We start from the raw sequence: 25487 nt of genomic DNA, 5'->3' as shown, positions 1-25487 counted from the left end.
AATAAATTGTGTAATATCCCTAATAACAGTGGACAGCTATTTTAAAGTGTTTTTTACAGTATAAAATACATAGAGTACACTTGAGTGGACAGAAAAATATTTCTTTATAGAATAAGATATAATGTAAATATAATATAAATAAATGTAATATAACATGTATTTACCCTCCAGCAGTAAATAACCTTCCTCCTGTAAAACAGATGCTATATATTGGTCCTTCATGCGCACTTATAACACCTTCTAATGAGTTTGAAAGTAAATTCCAAAATGCAATAGTTCCATTTAATGCTCCTGCAGCTACCAAATTCCCACAGAACTGATAATAATGTATAATAATAAAAACAGTACAATTAATTACATGTCACTATATTTTAATTTGATAGAATATTTGAAAATATAAAAAAATATTAGCAATGAAAAAAAACAAAATAACAAAACAGTAATCAATCAAGCTTACACGCACATACACACAAACACACAACATTAGCAATGAAGCAAGTAAACACACACAAAAATAACCTTCACACACAAGAGTGAGCAAACAGGGTGATAAAATCTTCTTACAACTTTAAACGAAATAACATCCCAAAAGATAATTGACCTGTAGAATTAAATACTCAAAGAAAATCAATTTAGTTTTTTATCTTTTTTATTTAAGAAAATATTATCACACATAGACTTTTCTTGCTCAACTTAAATCTTTTAAAAGAATTTCATTGCATTTAAATCTTTATACTTTTTTTTAAACTTACTTATCATGTGATGATGTTAATAAATGTTCATTTGATACAATACTTAATCCAGATATAGGTTCTAAGAATAGAGAACTACTGATATAATTTTACATAACAATCTTTTAATTTCTTATGAAACAATAAAAATATTATAAAATCAGTGACATGCTTAAACACAATGATATTTTTCAAGTGTTAATTCATGCTTTACATAGGAGTGCTAAAGTATACTAAAAATATTATTCAAAATTTGATCTATGCTTTGGCAAAAAAAAAATACAAAAACCTTAACATTTTGCACCTGTGTGCCCAAACAAAGTTTTCAACAAACACCAAGTGTGCCTCTGAAGTATACACACTGTTTTATCATGAGAACCAGTTATTCTAAATCATTTGGTTATTGTGTGATTTATATGAACAGGAAAACCTCAAAAAATAACAAGAAAAAAAAGAAAATTTTAAAATTATCTAAGTGATTCCACTTCTGAATAAAAAAATATAGAAATAAAACTTGTATAAAGATCAAGATCCCTTACAAAATATCTTTGTTCATCTCCAGACATGAGACACATCCTGTGTGTATGGCAATTGTTTTAATGTGACAAAGATTATTTACATCCCAAATCTGAAAGTTATCCAATAAAATTGCATTTAAAAATTGGGGCATTTAAGCTCAGGATCTAAATAAATATCAAATTTGAATTGAAGTTAAATCAAAACATAAAATTTGATGACTAAAGATCATCAACCATCACAGTTGTATCCCATGATCCTGTAACAATATACATATCATCAAACTGCAAGCATCGAACACCTCCCTATGGAAAAAATAACTTTGTAAAGTTTTTTTACTTTTTTTTACAAAAAATAAACATTCCCAAAATTATGGTAAAAAAAATCTAATTTTAGCAGTGAAAAGTTTTTTAATATTCATACTGAAATAAAATTCCAGCTGCAGTGTTTTTTTCATATCATACATACAAAAAATATAGAGAAAGAGGAAACAATAAAATAGATTCAAAAATACCTGATGTCCAGAGAGTTTACCAAAATTTCTCCCACTTCGAATATCCCACAGCCTTTAAAACAATTTTTTAAAAAATACTGTATAAGTTTCTTAAGTGCTGTATAAATTCAGAATAAACTTGGAACAAGATTAAGAAAATTATGTTAAATTAATACAACTAAGAATCAAAAAATCAAAAAATTATTCATTTTGAAATATTTGTCTTAGAGAACCAGTATAGCTAAATAACAATAGTCAAAACACTTAGAAGAAAATTCAACATAAAATATTTTAATAAAAGTTGTACGTATGAAACTTTTATTTGGTAAATAACCCTTTGGCAAAAGAAAATGATTTCTTTTGCCAAAGGGTTATTTACCAAATAAAAGTTTCATACGTACAACTTTTATTTACCAAATAAAAGTTACATACATACATACATACATACACACATACATACATACATACATACATACATACATACATACATACATACATACATACATACATACACACATACATAGATATAGAGTGCAGCAGAGATTCGCAGACTTTTTCCTACTACTACTAGATTTACAAAATTTTAGAGCTAAAAATAATCATTTTTGAGAAATATTTATAGAGAATGTAAATAAATAATCTTATACATAAAGTTTTAAAAAAATATATTTGAATTAACATAAAAACTGCATAAACAATTATCTTAACATTATCCAAATATTTACCTCACAGACATATCCATGGAGCCAGTAATTACGCGCTTTGCATCAAACTGTACACACAATACTGCATCAGTGTGTCCCTCAAATATGGTAAATGTACATGATATTATTGAAAATTATATAGAAGTGAATACTTCATTAATTAAACCATTTTGTTACTACAATATTATTTGTAACATTTAAATAGTGTTATATACACATTGTCCAAAAATTAAGTCCAAAAATTATTAGCCCACCCTTGCATAACTACTTTATACTTGCTATCATATAAGAGTTGTAGGAGAAAATTACTCAATGTTAGTATCATTAAGTGATCTATTGTCATTAGTATATATACTAAAAGTTTCAGCTTTTCTAATACTTTTCTTCTTGTTTTATTAACAAAACAGTATAATATTTGTTCAAATATTACATACAAAAATTATTGCCCCAGAGAAAAAAAAAATTTTGTCCATCAAAAACAGGTATTTCATTAAATCTAATATCATGTTGGATAACCTTTCATTTTGATGCATTCTAATAATCTATTTGGTACTGAATCAATAATTTCTGAAGAACAGATAACTTGACATTATTCCATTCATTCTTCAAGAGGCTTTTAAGCTCATGGATGTTCTTTAGCTTGTGTTTCTTCATCCTCCATTCAATCTCATCCAATAGATGCTCTATGGGATTGAGATTGGGCAAGAATGAAGGCTAAGCTAATGTGCCAATCTTGCTTGAGCCAATCCTTAACTAGACCTGATGTATGCTTAGGATCATTGTCAAAGATGAAGAAAAATTCTTGTCCAAAATTAAATTTTCAGATCAATGGTAACAAATGCTGCTCTAAGATATCCCAATAATAAAATCAATCCATTTATGGTCCAAAATATATAGTTTGTGAATTACATTTTGCGTGAAACAACCCCAAACAGTAACAGAACCCCCCACCATGCTTGATCATAGCCACAGTACAATGTGGATCAAATTCTTCCATGGGTGTTTTCCAATCCATTACCTTCCCATCAGACCCAAACATATTAAATTTTGATTCATCAGATCAAATGACAGTTTCCCAAAACATAATCAACTTGTTCAACAATGTTTTGGCCTATTTCAGACATTAACCTCAGTTGACCTCGTTGACAAATGGTTTCTTTTGTGTACACGACTGAAAACCCCAGCTTCATGAATTTTGTTTCAAATGGTATTGGCATGTAATGATATTCCTAATTAAGTCTTGACCTCAATCTTCACAGAATTGGCAGATTTACCTCAATCAGACTTAACTTTGTGTAATATCAATCAATCCAATGTTTCGGTTGTTAATCTTTTTCGACCACATCCAAATAAATTATCAACACAATTTGTCTGTTTGAGATTCTTAATTTTGTAATGTACTGTCTCTCAAGGAAATAATATCTTATCAGCAATTTCCCATTGAGAATCACCGTTCTGATGGTGCTGAATTACTAAAATTCAAAGATCATTTCTATGTTCTTTCTTTTTAGGCACCATTTTATTTGATTGTCATCTAGTCAAGAAATCCATGAGTATTTATACTAAGATTATTGGTACTAGATATAACGTCAACAAAATTCTGTAACATTCTGAAAAAATCACAAAAGTTCTAGAACTTTTTAAGAGAACTCTTTTCTTTCCTTTCCTCTGGGCCAATAACTTTTGTATGTAATATTTGAACAAACTTATACTGTTTTGTCAATATAACAAGAACAAAAGTAATTGAAAAGCTGAAACTTGTTATATATATAAATAATAACAGACAACACAATAATACTAACATTGAGTAATTTTCTCTTATATGACAGCAAAGATAAAGTAGTTATGCAAGGGTGGGGCAATAATTTTTGAACTCACTGTGTGTGTGTGTGCGTGCGCGTGTGTGTATAAAAACACTTTATTACTTCTAACTGTCTGACATGCTTCAAAGATTTAATGCCTTTAATTTTTACTTCAGTCAGCCCATGAAATAACTTTATCTTTGATGAGTCTTTTTCTTCTACAGTCTGAAATCACATATAAACAATAAACTTATAAATAGGATTTAAAATTTATGTGCAAACAAGCTCTAAAAGATGATTATTAACTCACTGTTTCATTTAATGGTTGAATCATTTTAGGTATCACATCAAATGCTTTTTTTTTTTTGGTGATAACATTTTGCTTTTTTTGAGTTCTGCTTACGGATGAAATTTGTGAAAGCAATTTCCCAGATCCAGAAGTGGTATTTATCTCAGTTTTATCAGATTGTGTGTTACTTGGCTCCCTCATTACAACACCTATTACTTTACTTTCTTTGAATTCTTTAAATTCAGTTTTATTTACTTGCTCTAAGTAAATTTGCATTATGTCACTTTTTCTCCTGTTAACAACATTATTAGGGATCTTATTCTTACAGTTATCCCTATCAGCAGTGAAATATGTCACTTGAACATTCTGTACACTCTGTGCAGCATTTGAAATATAACTCAGTTTGTTATCATAAAGAGCTAAACTGTTTAACTTTTGAGTAAGATCATTGTAAGTAGACTCCCAATCAGTGTTTTGATTAATAGAGCCGTAAATATACTCAAATTGGCCATATATTTTAGCAAGACTGTAGCATTTTTCTTTCCATAAATAACTCAACAAACTTTTCCAATGCTTGCTAACTTGAGAAATGCTAAATAAATCTGCTTTGTCTAAAAGCTTAAAACATTGTATCAAAAACTTATCTGGCAATTTGATTTCAGAGTGTTTCTTCATGAGCTGCTTTTGAATAACATTAGCTAAGTAGATTAAATCGGGTATTTTACAGTTACTAATTAGTAAAAATAAAAACTCTCCTGTTTCAAAATTATTCCAAGAAAAATTTTTTTGTAAGAACACATTTGTTTTAAAAAAACTCCTTTCAAAATCTTGTTTAAAAAGATCTTCTTTAGAGAATAGTCTATTATTTCCTCTGCTTATAGCAATAGGATTACATGTATCTAAATCTATTGATTCTGGTACAATATTACTTGCTTCAACTTTGATAAAATGATCATTACTACTATGTTTAAAAGCTGAAGAAAAATTTAAATGAAAACTCTTGATTAAAGAATTTGTAAATTGTCCTGTTGCTTGAACTTCATAATCTCGATGTAAAACAGGCTCTAGAATTGTAGATAAGGTTTGTAGGAGTACGGAAGAGCTTTCTTCAACAAATTTGTAAAAAAATATCTGTTTTACAGATGCTGGACTACTGCAAAACCAATCAAAGAACTCTTTTTGCAATAATCTTATTTCAAAAGGTGATTTTTTTGTATTTTGCGAGAGCATTTCTTTATTGCTATAGTAAATAAAAACTGAGTTACAATACATACATGCATACATACATACATACATACATACATACATACATACATACATACATACATACATACATACATACATACATACATACATACATTTATACATACATACATACATACATACATACATACATACATACATACATACATACATACATACATACATACATACATACATACATACATACATTTATACATACATACATACATACATACATACATACATACATACATACATACATACATACATACATACATACATACATACATACATACATACATACATACATACATACATACATACATACATACATACATTACATACATACATACATACATACATACATACATACATACATACATACATACATACATACATACATACATACATACATACATACATACATACATACATACATACATACATACATACATACATACATACATACATACATACTTTTTCCTACTACTACTGGACTTACAAAATTTTAGAGCTAAAAATAATCATTTTTGAGAAATATTTATAATAATATGATATAATATAAAATAGCTTCAATCAATAAATAAAAGAAAAAAAAATGTTAAAAAGTGCGTTAAGTCTAATACAAATGACATTTGTTTACAAGAGAATTGTAGTTACCAGGATACCTTTTAAACCGGTGAATAAAGAGCCTGATTGGATGGTTGTTTGTTTTTAACTTTAGTTGATAAAAAGCGCGAACTCTGTAATATGATTGCTTCATGATCATTTACTAATTCTACAATGTCTTCTGATATAGATTTTGTTTTGAGAAGAAGCTATATCCCATTTAATACATATCAAGTTAAAGGTACATTTTTTTTTTCTATTAGAAATTTAGCATTTTTGTTGAAGCAACCTACAAAACGGTATGTAAGTTTTTTTAAGCAATGACGTTTTACATTTAATTTATCTACTCCAAATCCATCGAAACAAAGTTTTAGAGTAATAGCAATATTATTTAAAATTTTGCCTTAAATATATACTTGCATAAATACATACATATATATATATATATATATATATATATATATATATATATATATATATATATATATATATATATATATATATATATATATGTATACATGCATACATATGTATGTATGTATGTATGTATGTATGTATGTATGTATGTATGTATGTATGTATAAAAGTTTACAGAATGCTACATTTATTGTTGCTATGTAATTTTATTACATTTTTAAAAAACTTTTTCAACCTTTTAAATTTCAGTTAAGCATTTTTTTTTTATTGACAAAAGCAGGGCTGTGGAGTCAGAGTCGGAGTCGTGGAGTCGGAGCTCATTTTGGCTGGAGTCGGAGTTGGAAAAATTTTACCGACTCCGACTCCGGTTTATAAAAAATCTTTCAAAGTTTCATAATTTTCATAAGGATTTTATAGATGTTAAAAAAATACAAGTCCCAGGATGGTCTGAAAGCTGTAGGATATCCAGACACAATGGGAATTGAAGTTTGCAACAACTGGAGGACAAGGAGTTTGACATGTTATTTTTAGGCCTTTAAAACAGTGATAAGCAATAGGGTATTTTGCTGCTTATCACTGAGAATCATATATCACCTCCCTTGCGCTCTCCTCTACCTTCCCTTAAACTATATAACTTCATGATCCCCTAACTCCTGACTTAAATTGTCTGGCACTGTGCTACATATTCTTAGTAGAAAGCTAGACGTGCCACCACCAAGCACCAAAGAGTTGCTCCACAAACAGAAAGACTGTAAATATTCAATTAACTTTGTTTCTCTGGAGAGAGAATATTAGAAAATTAGTGATTGAAGAAGCTGTTAAATAAAAAGAAGAACTTAATGAATGTCTCAAGTGACACTTTGTGTTTCTTAACAGAGTGAACTATTTTGCAATCAATGTTTAATTCTTTTTTGAAAAAAATGAAGCAGTTACCAAGACATTGGCAGTAAAAGACGCCAAAACTAATCACACCAGCGATTTTCTCCAGGTCTTAGTAGAAAAGATTCTTAAAGAATATGAACTTAAAGAAGAACAAATTCTTTCATGTTTGAAATATTGTCCAACTGACAATATTTCAAACATGATTTTGACAAATTCATAATGTTATTAGCGACTGCATAAGAGTTTATTGCATAACAAGAGTTCAGAAAAGTTGTTTGTTCAGAAATTATTTTCTTATAAATATTGTTTAAAGCACTAAGTGGTTGGATTATTTGTATCATAGTGATGAAATAGCCAATGTTAACATGTTACTACAGTTATTTGTTGTTACAAACAAATAACTGTAGTAAAACAAACAACTATTTGTTGTTACAAATTGGATACTTATGAAGGAGTCGGGAGTCGGAGTCGGTCCATGATAAAATCAAGGAGTCGGAGTCGGAACAGCAGCTTACCGACTCCACAGCCCTGGACAAAAGTATCCTGGACTGGAATACTTCTCAAATAATGTTGACATTTTTTTCCTGTTTTAGTTTTTGCAACCAACAGAATGATTGAGAATCTATCCTGCTGTCTTGATGATGAATATCAAATTGAAGGTGAAATGGGGGTATGTATATACACAAATCATAATCCCTGCATTATAAATAGTTCAATATTGTTTGTTCTAAAATAATAAGTGTAAAAAAATGGTTTAATAAGAAGATTTTGGAAGGAATAACTATAAACAATAAAAAAAAAAGGTGTAGTCTAATTTGAAAATTGATTATCTTGAAACCAAGAATGTGTAACCTGTTTTTGCCTCTGGGGTTTTTACATATAAAGGTGCATTAAGAAATGTTTTATTCAGTTTTAACAATTAATAGCTAGGCAAAATCATTTTAAATGATATTTTAAAAAAATGTATGTATGGATGGATGGATGGATGGATGATGTATGTATGTATGTATGTATTTATGTATGTATGTATGTATGTATGTATGTATGTATGTATGTATGTATGTATGTATGTATGTATGTATGTATGTATGTATCTATGTATCTATGTATGTATGTACAGCAGCATCTACAAGTAATTGGACAAACATCTTTTTTGTTATATTTTCTCATTAGGTTAATATTTTTTAAATGAAATTTTGCATAAGAGTGTCAAATTATATTACCATTATGAAAAACAAAACAAAAGTTCCCTTTAGGGAGTAATTACTCAAAATTTTGCTTAAAGAATGGAATGATTAGCTCAAAAGTAATTGGACATACTAAATTCTAACAATGTTGATATAACTTATTGATATAATGTTGACTATTTTAACTTCTTTTTCTGAAGGCAGATTTTTATAAAAACATTCACTGATCAATAGTTTGCAATGGGACATAATAAATATTTAAGCGAGGCAGTGAAAAAGTTGATTGTACAAGCATCTAATAACGGTAAGACTGTGTGACAAATTTTAATAGATTTGAACATTCCGCGATCAACAGTTGGTTATACATTAAAAGTTTTTCAACAATGGAGTTACTTCCAAATTTCAACAAAGTCAAAACGCCCAAAATCAACTTTTTGCCAAAATAATGTTGTAGTAAGATTGTCAAAGGCAGATCAGCGCAAGAGTGCTAAAGAAATTCATAGAGAGTTTACACAGTCACATCAAGTTTCTTGCTCTTATGCAACAGTAAAGCATCGCTTAAGACAAAACAATCTTTTCGGCCGTCATCCTGTTAAAAAACCTTTTGTCTCTGCAAAAAATTGTAGAGCATGGTTAAAATTTGCTAAATACCATCCGAATTGGACAGCAAACCAATGGTCAAAAATACTATGGAGTGATGACTCAAAGTTCAATATGCTTGGTTCTGATGGTATTAAATATGTTCAACATCCAATAGGTCTTCAAAATGATGTTAAGTACCGAGTTCCTACAGTAAAGCATAGTGGTGGTTCAGTAATGGTTTGGTCATGTTTTAGCCATGATGGAGTAAGTCCAATCTATCAAGTTCAAGGCATTATGGACCAAAACATGTATAAAGGAATAATCAAAGATATAATGCTGCCACATGCAATAGACAAAATGTTGTATGGTTGGACTTTCCAGCACAACAACGATCCAAAACACACCTCCAAGCTAGTCATGGAATTTTTAGCTTAAAAGAAAGTTCATATCTTAGAATGGCCGTCACAATCTCCAGACCTGAACCCAATCACACATCTTTGGGAACATATTGAGAGAAAAATTAGTGATCAGAAACCATCTAATCAGCATGATTTGTTTGAGTTGATTAAGCACACTTGGGAGGAAATACCAATTAACTATAATTTGGTTGATTCAATGCCATGTAGATGTAATGCTGTTGTTGCGGCAAAAGGTTTTCCAACAAAGTACTAGGATTATGCACAAATTATTTACATTATGTAACAGAATATAACACTATGTAACATATATATTATTTAACAGAAATCTTCATAAAAAAATGCTGAAAATCTATTCTTTGTTGAAAAAGTTTTTTTTTTAAACAACATATTTAGTTTGTCCAATTACTTTTGAGCCAATCATTTCCATTCTTTTATTAAAATTTTGAGTAACTTCTCCCAAATTAGGGTTTTTGTTTTCTTTTTCATAATAGTAGTATAATTTAACATGCTTATGCAAAATTTCATTTAAAAATGTTAACTCGATGAAAAAGTATAACCAAAAAGGTGTTTGTCCAATTACCTTTGGATGCTACTGTATGTATGTATGTATGTATGTATGTATGTATGTATGTATGTATGTATGTATGTATGTATGTATGTATGTATGTATGTATGTATGTATGTTTGTTTGTTTGTATGTATGTTTGTTTGTTTGTTTGTTTGTATGTATGTATGTATGCATGTATGTATGTATGTATGTATGTATGTATGTATGTATGTATGTATGTATGTATGTATGTATGTATGTATGTATGTATGTATCTATGTATGTATGTATGTATATTTATGTATATGCAATGTATTTATGTGTGTATGTATATCTTTATATATGTTTACATGCATGGATGTATGGATGTATGTTTGTATGTGCTTCGTAAATTTTTATATACATGTCTTTTATACATGCAAGAGTACTCAAAATTATAAAATAGAGGTGTAAAAATTTACTTAAATACATATACATATGTAGTTTTGTCATCATATCATGTGATCATGTGTTATGTGCAATGAAGATTGCTTGCACCTTTAAAAATTTCCAAAAAAGATTTATTTAACAAAAAAGATCTCTCAGAGTATAGAAATTCATTTAAAAATTGCATAAACTAGTTTAAATATATTTTGTTGTCAAATTGAAATTCTAGTGTAAAAAAATTTCAATGAAAAAAAAATCTTTTCTACAGCGATTAGTTTTTTTATATTCTTTTGCATTTTTTTTTCACAATTTTTTAGATGCCTTTGCCCCCATTTGTTGCAAAGTTTAGCAATGGTAAGTGAAGATTTTAATAACAAAAAAATTACTTATTTAAAAAATATTTAAATGGATTTTATTGTACAATTAAATAATTTTAGATTTATTGTATGGAAATATGCTTGGAGTTGCTGATGAGGATGGGCATGTTAAGCTTATTGATTCTAGAAAAACAAAAAGCAATTCATTGATTAAAGGTCAGAAAATTTTAAAAGTTCTTAACAGATTGACTTTTAGAATTTTTTTTTTTCTCAACTGCCAGTGTTAAGAAATATTGTGTACTACTTAAAATCTTAAAAGCTATTTAGAGTAAATAGTTAAAATTTTTTTTAGAATGGTCAGCTCATTCTAATGCTGTTTTTGATATTGCGTGGGTAAACAATGACACAAAAATGGTGACATGAAAATTTCTTCAAAGTTTACATAAATTAAAATTCAAGTATGATTTAAGTTTTACCAAAAATAGAGTTTTTCTTTATCATTTTAGGCCACTGCCTCTGGTGATCAAACAGCAAGGTTATGGGATATTGAAAAGTCAGAAACAATTGCTATTTTCCGTGGTCATACATGCAGTTTGAAATCAGTAGCTGTACAAGCAAATAGTAGTTGTAAGTAGTAAGGCAATTTTTTATTTATTTTCAATTTTTAGTTTTTTCATATCAATTAAAATGTTTAATAAAATGTCAAAAATAACAATAAGGCTGCAGCAGTTAAGTAAGTCATCAATGGTTTCACTGCTCATTTTGTCATTGAAGAGAAAAACACATTAAGCTATGATTGAAACTGTGAACATGTTAGTTATAATGACCTTGAGTTAAATGTTGATAAAAAGAAAATAGAAAATGTTCTTTTTTAACAATGGAAAAAGTTATTTAATAATTTTTTGCCTATTTTTTTATTTTAGCTGTATTCTTAACTGGTGCAAGAGATGGGAATATTATGCTTTGGGATACTAGATGTCATATGAAAAATGGTTTTTATAATCCAGTTAATAAGATAGTAAATGCTCATTGCATTCCACAAAAATGTTCACAAACATGTGGCAAGCAAAAGAAATCAAGGCGCAATTCAATTTATAATTCAACAGTCAGTATATTTTTGACTAACTTTGTATGACAGTTTATTAGATTACTGTTCATAATGTGACATTTTTTCTTCTTATATTGATGGAATGCCTCATAATTTTTAATTATAGTGGATCATTTCCTTTCCCTTTGAACATAGAAGCTATAAATGATTGTAAATAGATTTAATTTTCAAACATTTTTTTTCTCATTTAGGATTTGAAGACAAGTGTAACAGCAGCTTTGTTTCAAAATGGAAACATTATTATATCATCTGGTGCTTGTGATGGTGCTCTCAAATATTGGGATATCCGAAAGGTTTATGCAGTTCATAAAAAGGAACCAGTTGCATCCCATATTATTCCATTTCCTGGTAAAGGTCCTCGCAAACATGGTTAGTTTTCAAGGGTTTTTTTTTTCTTTTTTAATATAAACAAAAATATTTTAGATCAAAAAAATTAGTTTAAGGTGAAAACTGTTCAATTATTTGCACTGTATAGGCTTTTGTGCATTTCTTTGTACTTATTTATACTTTATGTTACAGATACAAGTATAATATTTCTCCAGTATTATACTTGTATCTGTAATGTAAAGTACAAATTGAAGAACCTAGGTTAGAGTTGTTAACCAGAATATTTCGTACAATTCCGGAAAAATAAAATTCTTTTGGAAGGATATTAAGAATCAGGAATTTTTTTATTTGTACCGACTTTTACGAAACAAAAAAAAATGCTGATGTTCATTTTGCAAATGCTACTTACAAAATGTCGCCTTTCGCAAGTTGAATTGCAAAATAAAACTATTTTGCTACATACAAAAGTAGCGCTTATGGAAGTCGCACTTGCGGAACGAGCTCTTTGACTAAACAACGTTTTGAAGTCTCTGAAAAATTTTTGTTGGCCAAATGGATATAATTGTAAAAAATAAAATTTATATGCCAAAATGTTTATAATAAAATTTTATTTTCAGTATTGCAACATGAACATTTTAAGGTTTTATTTTTTGAAATAATGATAAAAAACCAAATTTCTTTCGAAACAAAACTCGTTCGCACCGCAACTTGCGAAACAGTTCTTAACAGAAAAACACTTATGAAACACAGCTAATTATAAATATTTCATTAAGTTTTTTGAATCAAATAAGTATAATTAACCACAGCGATCTTCTATTTGACTTATTAAGTAAATTTTTCGAGATCGTCCGTGTTTTATCATTCGGTCTTATTTTTATAAGATTTTTCATTCCGTAATTTCAAGGCTTTCATAAACAGGCTGGGACAGCTCATTTTCCATAAAATTAGCGAAGCCCGACTTTTTTACTGTTAAAATTATTTTTTATCCTTGCTTTTGTAAACAAGCTTCAGAATCAAATAAAGAGCTTTAGAAGGACAAAAAAAAATTTTCATTAAATTTCGGAAGAAAATGTTGTGGGAATTTTTTTTACGTTTATAAATAAGTTAATTACAATAAAAATTTAAAGAGATTAGCTAAAAATGACTAAATCTCATTTTCATAAACTATATGTTTATTTTAACTGTTTAACACTTGTGATGCAAATAATAATTTTTTTTGATAAAAACAAACAAATATGTTAACTTTATTTTATTAAAATTATTTTGACTTTTTTGATTCAAAGTATTTTATTTTGAAGTTGAAAGTTTTGCTTGTTTTATTAAACATTCCTTCCCAAAATCTTCAGAGTGTTTTTTACAATAATTGTTTTAAAAAATGTTTGCCAAAATGCAGCAAACTTTTTTAACACTTTGAACAAGCAATTGAATTTTACTATTGCAGTTAATAAAAATGTCAATTAATCCTCTCTTGCACAGCAATGGTGAAACTTTATTCACAAGTGTCACTTCAAATATAAAAAAAACAATAAATAACAATGTAGACTAAATTGTCAGAAGACTCTCTTAGTCTTCCCCTTTTAAAGAACTAATCAAAGTTCCATATTTTTGAAACATATCAAAGGTGTCTGTTTCTTCTAAAATTGAATGTAATTCTGGAAGTTTGTAAGCAATAAAACCTGCAATATATAAAAGCCCTTGTTTGCATTCATTTGGCAACTGAACCTCACAATTTTCACATATTGACATATCAAACACCACATCAAGTTCACAGTTATCACAGTGGTGGTGAGCAGGAGGAAATATTGTAAAATCTGCTTGCTCATCTAGCAACTTTCCAGTTTTGTCGATTCTAAATTTTTGAATAACATTTTGCACAGTTATCAGATGTGCCACCTGACTCTTGCTGATATTTCCTAAACTGTTTTTCTAGTGCATCTGATAGCATATGTCCTAGCAATACATAAGATACACCGCAATTCAAAAAATACTTGGCAAAGCTTGCTAATCTTTTAGAAGTTTTTTGCAATATGAAATATAGTTTTCTAAGAAATCTATTTGCCATTGACTGAAGTAATAGGCTTTCTTTGAATATCATTTAATCTAATATCTATACCTTTACTATTGACAATAAGCCATCACTTGACAACTGTTTCAATAAAAAGTGCAGTATCTTTAGCTTTAGGAATTTTTACACATAATGCTGCAACTGTTTCATCACAAAAAACTTTTTTCATTTAATTGGTTTTGGTGACTAAAATAACTTGCTCGCTTAGAATCTGTTTCATTATTAATAGCATAACTGACAGCATTCTCCAGTTGAGAATAATATTTAATAATTCCTTTGTTTAAAAAAGAAAATAAATATCTCCAGAATCTTCTAAAGTTATATATATTGAGAACTTAGGTACTGGTCCACCATGTTCATATGATGTTAAAGATATATTTTTTTCTTTTTCAACAAAATAAAATTTTTCTTCACAGTTATTTATCATTGACTTCAAATTTTTTACAATTGAATTAAATTGAATAGCATCCATTTTTTTGAAGTTTTTGAACTCATCAGGTAAACTATTCTTTCATAGCACATTAACCCAGTGACGTCTCGTTTTCTAGACACTATTGGAATACAAGACACTGGTATACCTTTAAAGGCTGATGGAGGATGCACTGGAACAAAACTAACACCTTTGACTTTATTTAATTCTGCATCTTTAGGCTAGTGCTGAGCACAAATTCGCTTATAATCTGTAAACACAAAGTTTGCATTTGGAAGTTTTTTAATCCGTAACTTGCGATCCTCGGATTCACAGACAAAGACATACCAATTTTATCTTCACCATGTTTTAAAGGGCATTCAAACATTGGCTAACCATTTCCTGACTCTAGATACTCCAATATTCACTACACTATCCCATGATAACTTTTTCATCTAAACGAGAAGAACTATTAATTAATATTAGTTAATTAATTCCTATTACAGCTCGAAGAACTATAACCTTATTTTATCTTCACTTACTTTGAAATTATAGAAAATAATTTCATTTTTGTAAATTTCGTTTACGATTTGAGTCTGATCATTTTTCTGGCGATATCAAAAATTTACTTCATATTAAAGAAAGAAACAGTTAAAACACCTAGTTTTATAAAACGAAACAAAATACAGAAAGAAATTATTTCGTTTTTTATTTAAACAAAATACAGACACGCAACTATTTCTTTAAAGTTAAATAATTTTGCAGACCTGGAATCTTGCGACGCATTCTGCTAAAAGTTCTAAAAAAAGACTGATTTTTTAAATAGTAAATTCTCCATAACAAAAATAACAAACCTTTCTCTTTTTACTTTTCTTGATAAAACAGGTCTTATTTTTCCTAGTTGTCAAAAAAAAATTAAAATTCCTTTGTTCCTTAGTGTGTATTTTTAAATGCCCCCGAACGTCAGTAATCTTAAAAGTGCATTTTATTTGCATGATTTTGTCAAAACAACCTTTTTTTTTTTTTTTTGAAAACAAAAGCACAACGTTCTGACTTTTTTTTTTGAAAACAAAAGCACAACGTTCTGACTGTATAACGCACAAGTTTATGTTTATAAAGTAAGGTGAATTCGCATTGTATATAACACTTTAAATAGGTTACATGGAGTTGTTTCACTATTTGGTAATTTCCAGATCCACGGATATTAGGAAAATCTATATACGAAAGATCGCCGTGAACTAGGTACCTAAAATAATTATTATAAGTATAATGATATTGATAAGTTTCAGTTAGTAAATTTTTATAAATAAACCTAGACTTTCATATAATATACTAAAAATGTCTTTTAATGAACAAGAGTTAAATAATGAACATAACTTGAACATCATAAACTTTCCCATTTTAGTGGAAATAAGAAAATTTAGAGCATGTAAGTCATTTGTTTGCGATCCTGTAGCTTTGCCTCAAAAAAATAATACATTTGTAATATGTCAGCATTGTAAAATAAATCCCGAGGACAATTGTAAATGGAAAATAAAATGGTCCGGCGGTTCCACAAGCAACATAATTTGGCATCTAAAATCTGTTCATAAAATATTTGGACCATCAAATTGTAATATCAAAAGACAAGAATTAGATGTCTTTATGATTTAGATTTGGAAAAAATGATGAAATAGAAGTTGTTGAAAACAGCTACATTAATAAAAGGTTTACATTAAAAAGACAAGAAGTTATAACTGAGAAATTGCTTGATTTCCTTCTCAAAACCAATATGTGATGTGCCTTGTAAATCACCAATCATTTATTGATTTTGTTAAAAGTTTAATTCAAGATCTCAACAAAAAACAATATCATATACTTTAGTTCCAAAAATGGTAAGTATTTTATACAAATACATATATACATACATACATACATACATACATACATACATACATACATACATACATACATACATACATACATATATACATACAGATATATATGTTAAAACTATTGAAGAATCATTTAACAACATTACTGAAGTAATAAATAATAATATTTTTTTGTATAACAGTTTAATGAATGCTTTCGAGTCTATTCCATAATTGCACATTCCAAAACGCTCCTTTCGTAAGGAACAGTTTTGCAAGTACTCTTTCACAATGATTTGTTTCACAAGTTTCTTTTCGTAAAGAGTTATTAGGGAATAATTTTTTATTTATTTTTTTTTGAATAACGCATTATGGAAGGTGAATTTACGCAAGAACAACTTCCGCAATAGCAACTTGAACAACCCTAACCTAGGTTAATAATTATGCTAATGAAGATGCTTTAGAAAATTTTTTTTAAACAACTACAGATGAGTGTGGTGCAGTGTGATATCTAGTGGTGATTGATAGTTATTACCAAAATTATTAGTTTGATGTAAAAGTTGTAATATTTCTCCCAAATTTCTGAAAAATAAAAATAAAAATGCTTCTTTAAAGCAACTATGCAATAGAAGCTATTTGGTTCTATGTAAAAGCTTTTTTTTTAAAATAATACTAGCAGAGGCAGTGTAGTTTATTTAAATTAGGGGGTACTATATATTTGTTGTGTGCGTGTCTGTGTTTGTGTCTGTGTGTCTTTGTGTCTGTGTCTGTCTGTGTGTATTAAAAAATGGTATAAATTTGGTTATAATCGATTTTGACTTCTTTACTATTTTAAGAGCAGTTGGCTTATTTATACTATTGATCGTCGTATTTTGTAATCAACCTTATAAATGTTGATAAAAATTTGTCTTCAGTTGTTTTGAGAATAACAACTTCATATTGCATTCTACTGAACATTTAATTTTATAATAAAAGATAATTGTTGAAGAGTTTACATTTGTAAAATTTATTTGATAAAAATACTTCTTAATATACAGTTCCATCTATCTTATAGTTTGGCCCTATGCTATAGTAAGAAAAGCAAGGCCATATATTAATTTTCATTCCGCCATGTTTAACAGTTTTTAGAGTAATTTGTGGTTTGTATGAAGAGTTAACCCTTAAATGCCCAAAGCAGCATAAAATGCTCAAAAAATTCTGATTTTTGGTACAAATAATCCTATATGCATTAGAAAATTGGGAAAAATTTTTTTTTGTCAAAAAAACGATGACAATCCACTTTTTTGAGTTGTATCAAATCTGATACAAAGGGCAAATTTGTACTAATATTTAACACAAATTTAATTTTTTTGACTTTATCATAAGTGTTCTAGCTTATTTAACGTCTTAAGTTGAAGCAGATTTCAAATAATTATTGATACTCGAATTAAAGGGCCAGGAACTTTATGCAAAAAAGTTAAATTATTTGTTAACAGACAATTGCTTTTATATAAAGATAACAGTAAGAATATTTTTAAATACTTATAAATGAAAAACCTCAAAACAGTTTCTATTTTTGTTAAGGCAAAGCCATGTATTGCATTTCTTACAGCTTATATATGATAGTCCTGACTTGCAGGACAAACACCTCTGTTGCTTTTCATTGTAGCATGGCATATGGTCAAACCCATCCTTTCTTACGTCATTTGAGGGATTTCCTTGAACCCGAGCTGCCTTTGTAGGTTGTTGTAGAATACTATCTAAGGATGGTCTTCCACAGGATGAAGTAACTTTGATCAGGCTCTCAGTAATTTCTGCAATGAAACATTTAAGTTGCATGAACTGAGCATCGGGTCTACAAATCTTCAAGTCGCGCCGGTACAGAAACCATGCATTTACAACAGCAATTTGAATTGTATGAAACCAAATATAGATGTACCATCTCCGCGTTCTCAATCTTGGCTTGTACAATGCACACATCATATCTAACTTGTCTATGCCACCCATATATTGATTATATACTTGAACAATGTTGGGCTGCTTTATATTAATCTTTTGCTTCAATGAACGATCATATCTGCAAACAGTGTGAAGTGGTTCAATGCTTACATATGAAGACACTAAATTAACTGATTTGTTATCATACCAGCGAACTGCAACCACATTTGAAGCTATATCGACTTGAAAATCAAAGGCTCCTCTGCCTTTCTTTTTCAAATCCTTTTCACTCAGCAATGGGCACTTCTTCATTCGTGAACCTCTAATCGTTCCTACAAAATAAATGTTACGCTTCCTCAATTCAACTATCAAGGGCAAGTTTGTAAAGTAGTTATCAGCAAAGACTTTGAAGTTGTATTTATCAGGCAGTGAAGAAGTCAAATTGATTACTACATCTGCACAGATACCTAAACTTGTAGCACAAATGCTTTTTAACTTCCCTTGATAAATATCAAAGTTATACAAAAAGCCTGAAATGCCACTTCGACCCCAAAGCTTGAACCCCCACTTATGTGGCTTTTTTGGCAAGTACTGACGCAGTAGGGACTTCCCTTTAAAAGGAACCATTATCTCATCAACAGCGTGAAACTCTTCTGGTGAAACTCTCAGAAAGTTTCTGTTATCCATGTTTGTAACTTCCATATGCGGTCATTTGCTTTTTCTTCCTCAGCTACTTCTAAGTTGTTTACAAAATGAATATTCCGAAGAATAGTTTCAAATTTTTTCCTTCCCATAACTGAAGAAACCCCATCATAGATCATAAATGTTTCCCAATATGATCTTTGACTTGGGAGCCTTACCAAACCCATCCTGAGAAATACGCCAATAAACTTCTCAATATCCTTTCTTAGTATGCTTTTTTCTGCACCTTTTGATTGCAAAATATAAATATTTGTTTGCTCTGTGATGTTGTTCAGCATCTCATCACTAACAAACAATTTAAAATATTGAAAGGGTGTTTTTTCCACATCTGGTGCTGGTATCATTTCAGGCTCCTTGAAGGTTACGTCATCTAGGGGTGTAAAGTTCCTACTTCTCCATTTGTAAGTAGTTGGTGTGGTATTATTTCTGTTAATAGATATCTCATTAGCATTCTTAACTGCTCTTGATGCTATAAATGCTAATGGCTCATCATCACTTGTTGAATCATATTCATTCTCACTTACTTCTTCAATATTAGTATTGGCTGTATCATTTTCCAAATCAAACTCATTGTCACTTTCATCACTCTCCCCAAAATCACTTTCTCCATCAAATACATAGTTTAAAACATCAGAGACAGTTATTTTTTTATTTTTATTCATCTAAACAAATTTACAATAAAACTTTTTTCTGTATTTGTTTAAAATAATAATAAAAAAAAATTTGAACTTTCTTGAAAAAGGTTTCTTACTTAAACGCCCATTGTATCAAATTTGATACATACAAATGCAAATAGCAAATGTTATGCATATTTGATAACCAAAAAGTATGAAATAGTAAAGTTTTCCTGCACCTTGATTCTAAAAAAAAAAAGTAAAAAACAGCACAAACGTTTATAAAACCAATATGAAATAGAAGTAAAAACAACACTAGGTAAGCACCACATGAACCACTCCTCGCAAATGCCGTTTGCAAATGTTTATAAACTGAAAAATTTACCCGGATGAAAAGTACTATATGTACGGAATCGAAAATTCACTTCTCACATTTGTAACAATGGGTGTTTTCAGATAAAAACAAGCGTCGATTTAAAAAATACAGTGGTTTAAAATTTGTGTATCAGATCTGATACCTGGGGTCATTAAGGGTTAAGATTACATATCTTACATCCACTTGACTTAAATAAAACAATTTTGCTCTAATTAGACTACAAAATATTATACCATTTTAAAGCAGGCCAATCTACATGCATTTTTGCAAAATGCAATCTTGGTACTATGCACCTTTTTTTCAAAAGGAGAACTTTTTTTTTGAATAGTTTTACCAATGCTTTTTACTCCTATTTCATTATTCAATATATGTATTACTTTTATATTGTATTACTATATTGAATGATATTATTATCACTAATAATTATTTTACTAGTCACTATTATTTTGTCCACAACTATATATTGATAATAACCAAACATTAGAATGAATTCTTATCTGATGTTTTTCTCTTTTCTTTTAAATTTGTTTTTTTAAGTGAATATAGTGACATCATATTTGTCCAAAGTAAGATTTACATTTTTAAGCTCTTAAAAAAAATAAGTTATGAAATTATTTTTGATAAAGTAAAATTAAATTTTGTGTGTGTGCAATAATGTCTGTAATATTACTGACAATTGCATGATATTTTTAGCTGGTGCCAGGTAACTCAGGCATCCACTTCTATTTTGTCACTGCTAACACTTAGTAATTGAGTTGAATGCAAAATATATTTCATATTTTTATTAAAAATTTATGTTTTGTTTTTAGGTTATACATCCTTAGTTCTTAATTCTACATCTTCCAGGCTGTATGCTGTTTGTACTAATGATATTGTGTATGAATACTCAACTGCTAATCTATCCTCTTCTCCTTTGTTTATCTATGAAGGGCTACAGTCTTCATCATTTTATGTTAAAGCAGCTCTTTCACCTGATGATAGGTTGGTACTTTGTTTTATAGAGTAGTAACTAGCATCATCATTTTTTAGATTATTTTTTTTAAGAGAATTTGAGTTTTTTGACATAAGATTTAAGATGTGAAATTAATTTTAGGTGTATTTTCATCTTTTTAAAAGATATCAACTTTTACTTTTAATGAATTAAAAATTCCCTAATGAATAGTGCAACATACATGAATTTAAACATTAAAAAGATTTTTAATTCTTTTGCGGCATGGAAGCTTTTGTGATATAATTGAGCAATCTTAATCTACAGTTCTTTTTCCTGGCAATCATCTCTGCTTAATTTTCATTATTTTTTTAGGAAGCTATTTTTTTTATCAATAAAGTTTATTGTTACTTTTTTCACTTACAAATATGTGGAAAAAGAAGAACTTCTATAAAAAATATTTAAAATACATACAGTGTGTGTGGATGTTTGTTAAATCAATTATTTATCCCAATTTTTTTGTTTAGATTTCTATTAAGTGGTTCTAATGATTGTCAAGCTTATATCTGGAAGACAGATTCACCTAATACACAACCTTGGGTTTTAAAAGGCCATCTAGGTGAGGTAACTAGTGTGACATGGTCTCCAAATAATGGAGATAAGGTAATCATATTAAAATTACCCATATTAAAAAATGAACTTTATTAGTGTTTTAGAAATTTTTTAGATTTATTTTACAAAAGCAATAATTTTGTTTTAGATTGTTACTTGCTCCGATGATAACACTTTCAAAATCTGGTTTGTTTTTTTGTTTTTTTTTTTTATTTTTTGTATTAAAGTTATTTTATTATTAATTTAAAGGAGCACAGTGTTAAAAGACATAAATGTTTTATTTTTTGCAAAATTCATTTTAGGCGCTTATTCCAAGAAAACACTAAGATTCAAATAACAGGTACTTGTGAAAAGAAACAAACACAGCCAGTTGTGACACTTGATGACATATTACCTGAACCAGGTGCACAATAGTATTTATTAACATTTCATGATAAATGGTAGTTTTTTAAAAAATCATCTTTCTAAATTTGCAGTAGCTATGAAATTATATGTTTCTTATATTTTATGTTTACAAATTTAATTTGCTCGTAACAGTTTCTCTTCAAAACAATCAGACTCTGTTACAGTGCTGCACTTGCTTACCTTTGCGTATTAGCTCCAATAAAAGGGTACACGCCAATTGGACATTTGATCGCAGATGCACTTTTCTAGCAAGCAAGAAAAACAATTTATTAGGTAATTCTGTTGATTTATTTTTTTTGGTCTCATTAAAAAATATTGTAAACAAGATTGTCAGCAACATACTTTTGACAATTACTGCCCTTTGCTTCTATTATGTTTCCTATTGTTATCAAAGTCTAATAATTGTATTTGTAGTGCATATTTATGACGTAAATTGAGCTAAATTTACTCTGGATGAGCAGGTTAGGCCTATAAATTGAAGGACAAAAAAGGTAGTAAATCATATCAGTTCTAAAAAAGGTTGCCACATCATTACTTACTAAAATTTTAGCATTATATTTTGCAATGATGGCAAAATTCTAAGTGCTTTTTTTTCGTATAAAAAATTGAATGCGCTGTTAACGTACTTTTATTACTGTAAAAAGAGTAAAATCTTGAATAAATAACAAATATTAAAAGAACTTTAAGAATAAAAAATCTTATAGTAGGGAAAGGTACCTATGATGGCATGGCGTTTATGATGGCATACTGGGCCTATTTCCAGAAATATTGGTTTTGGCGCTCAAGTGATCTACTAGTGCAAATTGGTATTCTGATGAAAAGTTAGCACAAATTCTGTTTTTTTAATTAACAAACGTAAATTTTGGTATGTGTTGTAGTAGTTTTAATCCCCTTACATATTTAAGATCTTAATATACCTAAAAGAAAAATGGAGCTATTACACCTGTGAATGTTGAAGAAAATGTTTAATTTCAGCTGCTATAAAGTTACTGAGCTCAAACCATGCTGATAAATATATGGCATTGTATTGTTTTGTTTTTTTAGCATACAGCATGCACCGTGTCCAACCAACTGAAGTTGGATTTTTCGGTCTATTACAAATATATCATGATCAGACATAGCTAAGGCAACATCTAGGCAAAGTTTTGAGGCGTTTACGTGTGGCTAGCGTTTTAAACAATCCATATTTTAAAATTGCAGCGTCGGCGAGTGCTGTGCATGCTTTCACCAAAACTGAACAAAAGTCGTCTCCCGTGCCTTTACAACTCTTAAAACTTACTTTTATAGAGCACGAAAACATTTAAAAACTGGACTTCTGAATACTTCACCAGATATCTAAGAATAAAAGTTTATTATTCTGCATGGGGGAATTCATGTCAAACGTTTTTTTTAAGTTTTCTAGTAATGAATCAGTAAGTCATTAAAGTTAAGTATGCGATTATAGGCGCCTTTCCCTTCAGTTGATAATTTTTTCTTCACCAAAAAAACTATTGTAATAGTTATTTCTTTTGTGTTTGATAACAAATCCAACTATGGAATAGAACAATTATTGAAAAAAGTTGCAATTTGTAACATTCTCAGTCAAGATAATCTTTTTCTGAAAGGTATTTACATTTCGCTGGGTAAAAGTAATATTTTTATTTTCAGAAGAATCTCAATTTACATTAATGACACCAAAATCTCCATTGTTAGCTAACACTCCGGAATCAGCTATAAATAATCAATACTCTACACCAAAACCCGATTGTATATTGAGTATTTCAGAAACTTTAAAACGTTCTACTCCAAAAAATGCACGCTCACTTCCTCCAACTTGTACGATTGAAAGTTCAGCGCTTAAAACATCGCGTTCTTGCTTAGAAACGTGGTTAAAATCTCTAAAAACAAACGAAAATTTGCTTGGATGCATGGAGCAAGTGGAAAAAAAAATCGAGTATATCAACAAGGCTGTTTCAAATTCTTCGGAAAAACTCGCTTCAAAATTCACACCTAATTTAACAAACTTTAACTTCCGCGATACGAATGTGCAAGTTAAAAAAAACGGTAGAAATGAAGAATCAAATGTAAACAAAGTAAGCAAGCGTGACGTGTTATCTCTAAACATAGCAGAACTGTTTGTTTCAGGCAAAAGAAAACGTAAAACTAATGAAGATGCAAAATCATTAAAACAATGTAAAAAAGATAAGGAAAACTTTTTGGTAGAAAGTGTTAGCTCATGCAACCAACTTGAAGACAGTGGATCTGTGTCTAGAATTAAAGATTTATTAGATCATGCGGAAGACTCCACATACTTTTGACGAAGTTATCTTGCGTATATCATTGTTTTTAATACATGTGTTGGCTATATTTATAAAATGCGGATTTTATTTGATATTTCGTTTTTTTTAAGAACCATTGTGCAATTTTTATGTGAAAATATTTTTCACAATGAGTGGTATTTTGATTAAACTTGCACTTTGATTAAATTTTAAAATTACCTCACAATCATCTGGAATTGAATTTTTCTAATTTTTGTATTTATTTATGTATACACCAGTTTTAAAGATATTTCAATTAGCCGTGATTTTTAAAGCATCTTGTGTTCAGTTTAATATTAGAAAATAAAAAATGTTCAAATAAATAACATTTTTTTAGGTCGCCTTCCATTTCTCGAACTGCCTGCAGTCTCTTTAAGTACAAAAGTGGCCTTTTTTTTTAACTAAATTGGGAATATAGTTCCATTCCTTTTTGATTGAGGCTGTTATATATCTCGAAATTTTCGATCTAAATAATCGGTTTGATGATGATTTTTGAGAACAACCCAAAAATATTAGAGTTCAAACAACAATTCATGCAAATTACATTTCACAACGTTTGTAGATGGGTAATTCCATGAAAATATAGCCAAAAAAATCTAAAATATCATAATGTATTTTAAAATAGGTTACTTTTTAGAATTTCGAGAGAAAAAAGAAGAAATTATAGCAGAAAGTTTAAACATCCAATTCCCAGTGGTTCTGGAGTTAGTT

The 25487-nt window shown here is 28.9% G+C and overlaps 2 protein-coding genes across 31 annotated transcripts in view; one reads left to right on the top strand and one right to left on the bottom strand.

Moving 5' to 3' along the window:
• The window catches only part of LOC145183707 (uncharacterized), a 59468-nt gene extending 53054 nt beyond the window's left edge, over window positions 1-6414 (bottom strand). For 4 of the 23 annotated variants that reach the window (XR_016452089.1, XM_090086132.1, XM_090086133.1 and 1 more), the window contains exons 1-10: window positions 4557-6414; window positions 4370-4471; window positions 2466-2542; window positions 1762-1813; window positions 1484-1552; window positions 1271-1359; window positions 1036-1118; window positions 753-813; window positions 511-601; window positions 165-316 (exon numbers count right to left, since the gene is read on the bottom strand). Coding sequence is in view for 5 of the 23 variants with exons in the window: in XM_090086132.1 (XP_089942258.1) it covers window positions 165-316; window positions 511-601; window positions 753-813; window positions 1036-1118; window positions 1271-1359; window positions 1484-1552; window positions 1762-1813; window positions 2466-2542; window positions 4370-4471; window positions 4557-5987 (2207 nt within the window). In the remaining 18 variants the exon portion in view is untranslated. Of the gene's footprint in view, window positions 1-78; window positions 317-510; window positions 602-752; window positions 814-1020; window positions 1162-1270; window positions 1360-1483; window positions 1553-1761; window positions 1814-2465; window positions 2543-4369; window positions 4472-4556 lie in introns of those variants that run through there. The other 19 variants (XR_016452090.1, XR_016452092.1, XM_090086134.1 and 16 more) reach the window with 12 other exon arrangements.
• Window positions 6414-25050, top strand: LOC145183709 (denticleless protein homolog). 8 transcript variants are annotated; one of them, XR_016452109.1, is made up of 17 exons: window positions 6414-6627; window positions 8279-8355; window positions 11164-11200; window positions 11284-11379; window positions 11516-11577; window positions 11670-11790; window positions 12087-12268; window positions 12463-12640; window positions 21344-21515; window positions 21990-22125; window positions 22223-22260; window positions 22377-22477; window positions 22612-22752; window positions 22894-22970; window positions 23184-23300; window positions 23524-23891; window positions 24127-24367. XR_016452109.1 is itself a non-coding variant. In XM_090086140.1 (15 exons), exons 1-15 carry the CDS (start codon window positions 6561-6563, stop codon window positions 24774-24776), a joined length of 2172 nt encoding a protein of 723 aa, XP_089942266.1. In that variant the 5' UTR covers window positions 6414-6560; the 3' UTR covers window positions 24777-25050. The 8 variants fall into 8 exon arrangements, 7 of the variants coding, with proteins under 7 accessions (XP_089942266.1, XP_089942265.1, XP_089942271.1 ...); XM_090086140.1 differs by lacking the exons at window positions 22894-22970; window positions 23524-23891 and having other exon boundaries at window positions 24130-25050; XM_090086139.1 differs by lacking the exons at window positions 22894-22970; window positions 23524-23891 and having other exon boundaries at window positions 24127-25050.
• The last annotated feature ends 437 nt before the right edge of the window (window positions 25051-25487 follow it).

This window comes from Hydra viridissima, unplaced genomic scaffold (assembly GCF_058129835.1).
Source record: "Hydra viridissima isolate aposymbiotic clone 2 unplaced genomic scaffold, HvirCarnegie_v1 scaffold_4, whole genome shotgun sequence".
Lineage (NCBI taxonomy): Eukaryota > Metazoa > Cnidaria > Hydrozoa > Anthoathecata > Hydridae > Hydra > Hydra viridissima.
Note: the sequence above shows the minus strand (reverse complement) of the source record. Positions and strands in the feature narration are given on the sequence as shown.

What these genes read in the sequence shown, in the direction of transcription:
- LOC145183709 (XM_090086139.1), top strand. Translation starts at nt 6,561, where the DNA reads ATGTCTTCTGATATAGATTTTGTTTTGAGAAGAAGCTATATCCCATTT. An exon ending in CTCCAAATAATGGAGATAAG is followed by an intron (nt 22,126 to 22,222) that starts GTAATCATATTA and finishes ATTTTGTTTTAG; the next exon opens with ATTGTTACTTGCTCCGATGA. An exon ending in TGACATATTACCTGAACCAG is followed by an intron (nt 22,478 to 22,611) that starts GTGCACAATAGT and finishes TGCTCGTAACAG; the next exon opens with TTTCTCTTCAAAACAATCAG.